Below are 11213 nucleotides of genomic sequence, written 5' to 3' on the forward strand. Positions count from 1 at the left end.
GGGGGGGAAGGAGAGGAGCACATAAAACAAGGTTCAGATCTTTGCATCTTGCTAGAATGCAGTTTTAAAAGTCATTTGTTTAAAAGTCATTGAAGAACTCTGCCAAGGCTGCTGACATCCCAAGAGCACCAGGAACCCACCCAGCTTCCCCTGAGCCCAAGGACCAGCACGAAGTCGCATCCCCTAACCCAACGTACGGGGAGAGAGGCTATCTGTGGTTGGCAATGCTTGGGTTTGCCTGGCTGGGGACAGGGCTATTTTTTGAAACACGTTACCTGAAACACATTGACTTAGGGTGACGATAGGTGTCCTCCTCCATATCCAGCTATGCCATTTAAGAATATTACTCACCCCAGCCGCTCATCATTCCTCGTCAGCAGGATGCATTATTTGACCACAATCCTGTCTGCTTCAGGGCAAACCAAGGGCTTCACCCAAGTYAGCTCCAACCACATTTATCAGCAAGTTAATTTAATGGCCAAGTGCAGCAGAGTGGAGGAGATATGCTCGTTCAATCAATCTCAAAGCTCAGCCCTCCTGAACAGATTATCTCCATCATGAGTTCGTACCATGTGTGTATCTGCTCCCTTATGTATTGGAAACCCTCACAAACACAGCAGGAAGTACTTTAGCATCTTACCTGGCTCCTCCTCAACTAGTGAATTTATTACAAAGCATCATTCCTTTTCCAGGACAGCATTTAAAAATCATATTAAATAATACAATTTAACAAGAACTTTGGTTAGTTAGCTGCTAGCCCACCACTAAACTAGCCTTGTCAATGCATTCCTCCCCTCTTCTCCAGAGCTGGGTCTCCCACTCAGTTTGCAGTTGCTCTCATTAGTACTCTCTCTGCTCATACTTTCATAAGACACAATAAGGGGATATTCTATCCAGCTCTGCTGATACTATTACTTTCTGTTGACTTTCTGTTGCCCTCCAGATTCCACATAATACTTTAAAAGTTCCAACTGTTTTTCTGCTCTTAAATCAAAACTRAAGTTTGGCTCCCCTGCCAGAGAATAGTAATTCACTAACTATCTACAAGCCCTAGARCTGCACCATCAGCTTTTCTAAGCTGGAGGCACAAGGGACAGAAAATAATCACAACAACTGCAAGGAATRAAGAACTGATTGCTAAAGAAAAAAAATATTTTTCTCTACAATCCCATTATTTCTTTTCTTCAGGCTGGTCTGGGTCATTAGCGGATTATACAGAAGGATTTTTTTTAATTTGAAAGTAGGGAAACTGAGGCACAGTGAATGGAAAACACTATCTGCCTTCGGGAGGTGGTTTATTGGCATAAAGAGCCCCAGACAATAGCCCAAACTATAGGCAGAGCAGTATCCTGATATGCCAGTGCCATTGCCTCACTTGGGATCTGGGATCTGCTCCTACATGCTAGGAGTCTCTCTCAGCAGCTAAGCCATCCAAGCAACTCTTCAGTGCAAGGCAAAAGGAAATAGAGAAAGAGAAAATAAACATAGGGGAGAAATCCAAGCAACCTGCCTGAGAATTACTGCTTATTCTTAGGGCTGCCAAGGAGTCTCCTAGGGGCCCCWTAGCCTGTAAAGCTGTAGCACAATGGAACCTGTAAAGCTTTGGCATAATCCCCAGGGCAGCTCTCCAAGAGAAAGCAATCCTAGATGCAGTTGCACACCTGCGTTTACTGTGGACGGACACCTCTCCCTCATGCTAACAAGTYAGCTGGGGTAGAAACCTAGGCCTGCATGAAAATGAGGAGCTGAGCTCCATAGCAGGATGCTGAACCATTACTGCACTTCACAACTTATTCACAACTGTGCTGAGATTGCCATTAAAAAGATATGTTAATGCAAAGACCAAACTCGTCCCCACCGCCTTTCCTCCCCCCCTCCCCAAATACACTTTCCATGAAGATGTTCCTCTGGGACAGAGCTAAACCTCAGCATGTGGAAAGCTCGCTCTACAACTCTTCAAGGTCAGCTTGCTCCATAGCAGGGATAAAAGACTTTATTCACAGCAACATCTTCAAGTAGTGCCCTTTAAGAGAAGGAAGTGTAACAGGTGCTTAACATCCAGATAACAGCTCGGGGCATACAGAGCTGCCCTTCTGCTCTCCATGAACCACTCYGGAAAATCAAGTTCCAGCAGCCTTGTACACACACACAGTGCCTCTCTTGCTCTAAAAGGGATGACTAGGCACAATCATTTTCAGTAAATTCTGACAACACTTGCACAGAATCTAGAGACCTCTTCAAACTAGAGAGACAGAGTGGCTTTCAGTCCAAACCATCTTACATGTTTATTACAAATCTCATTTGYTGGGACCATCTTGGACAGGGAGTCCAAAATGGCTAGCACTGAGGTGGAGAGGGAGCTTTGCTTACAGAGTTGAGCTGGATCCTTTTCAATTCATTTTATAATGAATTGTTAAAAAGCTTGCTTTCCAGCAGAAAGGCTAAAAGCACTTTTCAAGAACTAGCACTCTTCCTCTGCTTTTATGAATTCCCTAATTAAGATGCTGGCAAAGAGCCATATCACACATACATCGACATCCAGCAGCGTTAGGTAATGAGGTTTTCGTCTCTTGACCCTCACATAAAACAGATCAAAGCCAACTGACAGGGTGGGAGCAAAGAAAAAAAAAAGCTTTGTTGAACAGTCTCCTCATGCCTACCTGTCACCTGCCAGTACAATTGAGCAGTTCTTTTCATGAGGGAATTRGTGGTTCACACATCCACAAATTTGTCTGGATTATTAAAATCAGTCCAGTAGAGATGAGTTTTGTTTAAAATCACATGCTAACTTGTGCTTAATAGACTCGCTTCAATTTTCACCATGCTTGTAGAATCATACTGACATGTCATCTCATAGATGCTGTGCCCACAGCATGCTTGGAAAATATTTGCCAGGTAAGCTGCTACACAATAGAAGATGATCAGTCAGCAAAGTCTAAGATAAACCTTGCAAATCCACTCTCTGTTTTGGTAAAGGAGGGAGGTCTGCATCCCGTCTGCATCTTCTCCTTTATAGCCTATCCAGTCAGCACGCTGTGCCTCAGCTCGCATCACAGGCATTGCAGGATGTCACACWGATGTGACCACACACCACTATCCACAGCATTTTGAAAAATTCTGCAACAACTTTACTGAGTAATGACTACATGCACCTCTTCCCCATATTCTTAATACTCTTGCCTAGACACTGATCAGTTACTGTCAGAAGGAGAATTCAGGCAATACATGTAACGATACCTTCTCCAAATACATACTCAGCATTTGCAGGCCAAGGACTGCCTGAGTACAAGGTGTTCTCCTCACATTTAATAACCCACTTTTTTAAAAAAACAAACAAACAAACAAACAAACCAAAACTTCCATTAACATGTTCAGCTGCTGCCTAAGCCCAAGTGTATCTTTATGGACTACAACATCCCATGACAAGGAGTTTCACATCATAGTAACAAGTTATGGGAAGGTTTCATAGAATCACAGAATCAGTAAGGTTGGAAGGGACCTCTGGAGATCATCTAGTCCAACMWMCCTGCTCAGCAGGGTCACCTAGAGCATGTTAGACAGGATTGCATCCAGGCGGGCCTTGAATATCTCCAGAGAAGGAGACTCCACAACTTCTCTGGGCAACCTGTGCCAGTGCTCCGTCACTCTCACAGTGAAGAAATYCCCCCTCACGTTCAGGTGGAACTTCCTGTGTTTCAGCTTGTGCCCATTGCYTCTTGTCCTGTCACTAGGCACCACTGAAAAGAGTYTGKCCCCRTCCCCTTGACACCCTCCCTTCAGGTACTTGTACACATTGATCAGATCCCCCCTCAGKCTTCTCCTCCCCAGGCTAAACMGGCCCAGCTCTCACAGCCGTTCCTCATAKGGCAGGTGCTCCAGTCCTCTGATCATCYTCATAGCCCTACTGTGGACTCTCTCCAGTAGCTCCATGTCTCTCTTGTACTGGGGAGCCCAGAACTGGATGCAGTACTCMAGATGAGGCCTCYCCAGGGCTGAGCAGAGCAGCAGGATCACCTCCCTTGACCTGCTGGCAACAGTCTTCCTAAYGCACCTCAGGCCTTCCTGGCCACAGGGGCATATTGCTGGCTCACAGYCAACTTGTCATCCACCAGCACTCCCAGGTCCTTCTCTGCACAGCTGCTCTCCAGAAGGTCAACCCCCAGCTTGTACTGGTGCCTAGGGTTATTCCTCCCTAGGTGCAGGACCCTGCACTTGCCATTGTTGAACCTCATGAGGTTCCTCTCTGCCCAACTCTCCAGCCTRTCCAGGTCTCTCTGAATGRCAGCACAGTCCTCAGGTGGATCAGCCACTCCTCCCAGCTTCGTATCATCAGCAAACTTGCTGAGGAGGCACTCTGYCCCCTCATCCAGGTCACTGATAAATAARCTGAACAAGACCAGACCCCATACTGAMCCTTGGGGGACWCHRCTAGCCACAGGCCTCCARCTAGACTCCRCRCCACTGATGATGACCCTCTGAGCTCTGCCTTTCAGCCAGTTCTCAATCCACCTCACTGTCCACTYGTCTAACCCACACTTCCTGAGCTTACGTAGGAGGATGTTATGAGAAACAGCGTCAAAAGCCTTGCTGAAGTCAAGGYAGACAACATCCGCTGCTCTCCCCTCATCTATCCAGCCAGTCATTCCATCMTAGAAGGCTATCAGGTTGGTTAAGCAGGCTTTCCCCTTGGTGAATCCATGCTGGCTACTCCTGATCACCCTCTTTTCCTCCATATGTCTGGAGAKGACATCCAGAATGAGCTGTTCCATCACCTTTCCAGGGATGGAGGTGAGGCTACAGTTGCCTGGTTCCTCCTTCTTGCCCTTCTTGAAGACTGGAGTGACATTGGCTTTCTTCCAATCCTCAGGCATCTCTCCAGTTCTCCAGGACCTTTCAARAATGATGGGAGAGTGGCCTGGCAACAACATCTGCCAGCTACCTCAGTCCCCGTGGGTGCATCCCATCTGGGYCCATGGATTTGTGGATGTCAAGCTTGCCCAGAAGGTCTCTAATCCTTTCCTCCTCAACCAAAGGAAAGTCTTCCCTTCTCCAGACTTTGTCCCTTATGTGCAGGCTACRGGATTCCTGAGGGCTGCCCTTAGCAGTGAAGACAGAAGCGAAGAAGGCATTCAGTAATTCTGCCTTCTCTGTATCYCTTGTCACCAGGGCCCCYGCCCCATTCAGTAGTGGGCCCACATTTTCCCTAGTCCTCCTCTTGCTGCTGATGTGTTTGAAGAAGCCCTTCCTATCGTCCTTAACATCCCTTGCAAGACTCARTTCTAAAGGTAGGGCACAGCTTTGCTTTGAGTTTGCATCTGCTAGTTTCATTTGACAACCTGAATTTTCATACTGGAGAGACATCCATCAAACATTTATTATTTTGTTTAAAATCACAAGTACTGTAGAGAGAATATAGACCTATATCAGATCCCCTTTCAGTCATTTGTTTTCAAGCTTACAGGAACTTTCTCTACTTAGTCATTTCTTGCACAAGTTGTCCACACCTTTAATYATCCTTGTCACTCTCTAAATTCTTTCCCGTTTTACTACATTGCCACAGAACTGACTAATGTCTTCCTAGTTTCATTCTCCTGATGGATTTCATCAAGGAAGTTCTGGACAGTTCAGTATTGTCAATGAGACCACTTGTCAGAAGACAACAAAGATATAGAGTAGAAGTGGCATGAGTTTAAACTACCACAACATTATAGAGACACATTTTAGAGACACCTGTTTAAACCAAGTCATATTAACTGCATCTGTAATTTGTAAGTGCAAGCTAATCTGATATGTAGATTTAAACAGACATAAGCAACCATGTAGAAAATTGCATTCATTTAGCATGACTTTACCTAAACAAGCATGACACTGCCTCGATTAGGCCTTTTAGAGACAGCCATGCATCATGTCATATTAAAACTTATTTGGAAAGTYTTCTTTACAATCGTAACAGCTCAGAAGGTAACAAAGAACTGAAAGAAAGTTTAAATTATGAAATCAATATCATGGTTGTCAAGCATGCTGACACTTGATATACCTAAAACAGAGATTTCTCTTCCTCTGGCTTAAAGCGATTTTGTTTTCTTCCTCCTCAATTTCCATTCAGTACTCTTCCCTTCACTGCAAGTGAAAGGATTTTATCTTTTAATAGTTATTTTGTAGAGAGGTTAAATTTTTCACCTAGAATACTTCCCCAAGAAGAGTAGTTCTACAGTCCTTTCAAAAGTAGCTTGTTCTGTCATGACTTTTAAAAATCTAAAGATACCAGAAGTTCCCAAATAACTTGCAACAATTTTCTGTGGCAGCTAAAACCAGTCCCTTTTCATTCTGTGATCAGGAGGTCTCAGAGAAGGGCTCATGCTTTTTACCATGTCATCTCTCCTTGGTTGTCACATCTCCACAAACAACTAAAAATTCATTATTTCAATTATCTCTGTTAGGCTTAGTGAGGAAAAGCTTGGACTGTCAGAACACTCCCCTCTGGACTCCTTTTGACYGCAACATTTAGGTTAGAGTGCCCAGAAATGTCCATCTTCTCCAATGAAGGCCCGAATAGATGAAGTAGAGCATAACACTACTATAAACCAAACTACCACTCATAGGGCACAATAGGACACTCACATTTTTCAGTAGTGGCACATGAAGCATATATGGCAYGCCCCAGGTCCTTTTCCTAGCCTTTCTGTTCCAGCTGCATTTGTTTGTTTTGTGTAAGTTCACCTGAAAGACTTGGGGACAGAGAGGTAATCAACAAGATTCATTGCATTGGTTCTGCCCCATTTCTACCAGAAAGGTTCTGGCTTCCATTCTTCCCAAAGTATTTACAACCTGCAGACCTGAACTGCAGGCTTTCCCCTGCCTCCTCTATAACAGTCAAGATAGCATCGGTCAGCGCAGGAGCCTGAACGAAATCTGCTTCAGAGAGACCTTAACAAACGTACCGTCATTGTTAATACAAACATAGGGCTTAAATAAAGCTTGCTAGGACAACAGGCCTCCTGCCCCTCTGAATATTATGAAACACCAAAGGGTAACAATAAAAACAGTTTTAGAAGGAAGACATACTTTTAAAAGCAAGTCTCTACCCTTTCTCCTTTTTGTGATGTATTGCCACTCTCCTCCACCTTGCATACTGGTTTACTTACTATTATAGAGTTGCTCAACAGACAGCTTGAACACATGACACTGTTCATTTAATCACAGCACTCAAAGACTGGGCTGTGTGTGGATGTGCTAGCATGGAGCAAGAGCTTACTTCAACACCCTCCACTAAAACATGTGCTGAACTGCCTCTCCATAGAGGTCACTGTGGGCAAGTGCCTCTTAATGTTCTCAAAGGTTCTGCAAAAGCATCAAATGGATTGCTCAGTTCAATGTTTGGGACTAAGAACCCAGCACTTCCCCAAGGAAGCAAATCTGTCTCTCAGGAACGCTAGAGAGCAGCTGCTAACCATCGGAAACAGTCCCAGGCTCATGGCAGACATAGAGCAGGCTGATTTGTGGTGCCTGGTTTCACATCAGGTAAAGGCTGTACTGCACTCTGTCGATTAACAGATGCTTTATTAAATCAACATATCACAGCCTCTGAACAGGGAATTTTAATAAGACCAAAACAACGGCCACAGCCACAGTTAAGCTCAGCGCTGTGCCTTCCACATGCAGGGGAGCCCAGCAAAGGCTGGTCCCAGCAGAGCCTCACCAAGGGCCTCCACACCCAAAGGTGGCAGCTGGGCCAAATCCTGGCGACGTGGAGCAAGGCTGGAGGGGAAAGCAGGCAGCRCCCCGGGGCTCTGCCCCACGCCTGTCCCTGCCCCACCGGAGGGGCAGGCACCGGCCGGGCAGCCCCCTTCCCAGCGCTGCTCCAGGGAAACGCTTCTGCCTGAAACAGCCACCCTGCCCCAGGGTGCAGCCACCCCCTAACCAGCCCACCCCACAGCAAGGCCACCCCACCCCACAGCTATCTGACCCCCAGAGCACAGCTACCTTACAGTCACCCCATAACCAGCCCATCCTGGAGAAAGGCCACCCCACCCCAGAGCAAGGCCACCCCACCCCAGACCACCTCACCTCCCAGGCCACACTCAGCCCCTCTCGCTTCTTGCCCATGGTGCCGGGCACCCCCCAGCGCAGCCGCGCATGCGCACGGCGCCTCCCGCGCAGCCCAGCCGGGGCCACGTCCGCGCCGCCGGCGCCATCTTTGTGAGGGGCTGGTCTCTCGGGCGGCCGCCATCTTTGTAGGGGCGTTGGTGCCCCGGCCCCTGGGCAGGGCTGTGCGCCCGGCAGGGTCTTCGTCCCGGTCCCGGTCCCGGTCCCGGTCCCGGTCCCGCTCGTGGTGCCGCCGCGCCGGTCTTGGCGCGCTAGGGGTTCGGGCTGCACCATCTGAGGCGATGGCCCCTTGCCCCGGGCTGGGAGCGGGCGCCAGCCTGGCCTCCCCGTGCCCGCCCTGGAGAGGGTAACGTGTCCAGGCCCGGCCCGGCCGCCCTGGGGCGGAGGTGGCAGGGGGGATGGTGCAGGCATGCAGTGGACGCAGGAGCAGGCAGCTGTGGCTACCTGTGGCTGTCGGGGTGGTTTAGGGACCCCACGGGGCTGTCGGGGAAGAAGAGACCAGCCCTGGGACGTGTGGCAGGGCTGCCGGTGGTGAGCAGAGCCAGGCGCAGCTCCGTAGAGCTGGCTGGAGTCGTGGCCTGCAGAGGAGCCAGCTTGGGCTTCTGCATTGCTCGGTTCGTTCCCGTCTTGCTTCTATATTGCTGCAGGTTGAGGCTTATCTAGAAAGAGCACGATCTCTTTGAAAAATAACAGTACTGTTTCTTGCCTGCTACAACAGTTGAGAACTTTAGATTATTCTTGAGACTTCCTTCCCAAACCCTAACTTTAAACTAAAGAAGCTATGGGAAAAGCCAGCTGTTTGATCTACCAGGTGCTAGTCATTCATGCACACTAGCCAGTTCATCGCCAGATACTAAGCATACTGTTAGGTACACTTGGCTGCTTTTGTCCTGATACCAGAAAGCTTTTTATTAAGCATTRCTGTCTTGTATTAAAAAAAAAGAAAAAAATGCCACTGAAATATATCCAGCTCTGAGGTGGGACATGGCTGCTACATGACAGAGAGCAATGGAATGATTTGCTGAGAAAAAAAAAAAGGAAATTAGGCAGCAGAAGCATTTATTAGAAACACAGATTGAATTTTCTTTTCAGCTAAGTACCCCTGGCTGACTGAAGTGTTGCCCGGGTGGCAGGACTGCAGATGTCTATCACAGAAGGAGTGACAATACCTTATTTATGCATTTTGCTTTTCTTTACAAAAAATATGTGTTTTTTTACTATAGGAGTTATGTGTGGTGGGGAGGTAWCAGTATCAGTCTCTTTCTCTCTGGAGAAACTGAGGAGTAGCTATATCTCTCCGCTTCCCAGTCCAGTGCTTGCCTRTGTTATGGAGTTTACTCTGCTGAATCCAAAGGAGCCTGAACACCTGTCTCCAAGATGAGCACCAGATAACTGTTTTTGAAACAGAAAAAGCTGAATCAAAAGGAAGAAAGGAGGTGAGATAGACYCAGCTGGCAGCACCAGGAAAGCACAGCACTAGGGAAGGGAAAAAATGAAGAAGCAGGAGACTATTATTTTTCCCCTCTTAGACAGAAGACTAAGTGAGTGTAAATACAATTTTAAAATGCATAGAGGTTTGAAGAAAACCCATCTGTTATGGTTTGCAATGGGATGAAATAGCCATCAATTCAGCAGAAATCATTTTCTTCTTTACAAAGCTGAGTATTGATCCAGGGGAGGACTGTCAATTTTCACACGCACACTTCTCCACATAGAGACAAACACATTATCATTTTTACAGGCAGATGAGTGTGACCTTTGTTGTCACATCTTTTGGAAAGACAGAAGAGGGGAGCTGGTTCCTCCCTCACAGGCAAGCCACTACTTCCACCACTGCAAGCAGCAGTTTTTAATTCAAGTGTTGCTTCTGTTGGCCCTTTTGGATTCATCAAACTGATGACCTCAACATGCCATTCATCTGGTCATGGATCTCCTGGTTCTGCCTTGAATTGGCACCTTGTCAAACCATTCCTGTGTTACATCTTTGTTTCCTTTGTAATGTTGTTCAGATCATCTTCTGTGCACTGACATAAGAAAAGAAACTTGTGCCTTTTCCTTAGCAAATTTATARTCTTTTCCTTCTTGAATCCTGGAGAACAGATCTGAAAGTTGGTTGCATGCAATAACATCAGCTTTTGTAATTTAAAATATCTGCAGACGTGAATATGAATTCAAACTATTCCATATCAAGTGGCTGCTGACTGGCCACAAGTATATTTAAGCTGGAAWTCAGAAGGCTTCTAGCTGTGAGAGAAATCAGATTTTGGAACGCTCTTCACATAAGAAGGGTAAAAGGTAAAAAATGAAAGTTTTTAGACTTAGCAAACACTTGAATGGGATGGTCTAACATGGGAGGGCACTGGCTATGATGACTTACARTTGAACACTAAGTAACACAGCCAGTAATGAGACTGGATAAAGCCCTGATGAGACCTTGCTCAGGATCTTTCATTAGGATATCTCCYACTGACATAGGAGCAACATCCCTGCAGACAAAGCAAGTGAGGGAGTGACATTAGAGTCTATAGAAATTACATAAATACCAGGCTGAAAAGAACATTCAAAAGTGACTTAGTCCTTCTACACACCCAGAGGCAGGATCAGATATGTGGACACTACCTAAGTAGGTGTTTGCCTTACTTGCCCTGGGGATGCTACTGCCTCTCTAGGCACCTGTTCTGTTGCTCATTGACTGACAGGTAGGAAGGTTTCCCTCCTGTTTRTAACATAATTAAGCATATGACATCYTCATCTTTTCTTAGGGGATGTGGGAAGCAAGTGATCAGCATTTTCCTTCTAGYGACTTTACATATTTGAAGTTTGTTGTTATGCCTCTCCCTTATGTTTTCTCTCTTCTGGACTAAACTCCCCATCTTTCAACCCTATGCATTTCCCCCCTCCTGCATCTGTTTGTTTGTTGCTTCTGGTCCAAATCTGAGCTAAGCTTTTTCAGTTGAGGCCTTGGGAGTATGGAGGAAGTAAGAAAGTGCTTCCCTTGTCTTACATGCAGTATATCCTGRTAATACAGCCAAGAATGAAATTTGATTTTTTTATACCACACCTTCATTTGACTGTCAATATGGTGTAGTGATTATCACATCTGCTTT

At 46.3% G+C, this 11213-nt stretch overlaps 1 protein-coding gene across 3 annotated transcripts in view; it reads right to left on the bottom strand.

Moving 5' to 3' along the window:
* CCDC167 (coiled-coil domain containing 167) overlaps window positions 1–8157 on the bottom strand; it is a 13252-nt gene extending 5095 nt beyond the window's left edge. The window contains exons 1-2 of one of the 3 annotated variants that reach the window (XM_085320557.1): window positions 8068–8093; window positions 6622–6728 (exon numbers count right to left, since the gene is read on the bottom strand). In XM_085320557.1, the coding sequence (XP_085176683.1) occupies window positions 6622–6648 (27 nt within the window). In that variant the 5' untranslated portion in view covers window positions 6649–6728; window positions 8068–8093. Of the gene's footprint in view, window positions 1–6621; window positions 6729–7145; window positions 7239–8067 lie in introns of those variants that run through there. The other 2 variants (XM_085320547.1, XM_085320537.1) reach the window with 2 other exon arrangements.
* Window positions 8158–11213: the final 3056 nt, after the last annotated feature.

Source organism: Rhea americana, unplaced genomic scaffold, assembly GCF_003343005.1.
Source record: "Rhea americana isolate MKP2758 unplaced genomic scaffold, rheAme1 scaffold_119, whole genome shotgun sequence".
Classification (NCBI taxonomy): Eukaryota; Metazoa; Chordata; class Aves; order Rheiformes; family Rheidae; genus Rhea; species Rhea americana.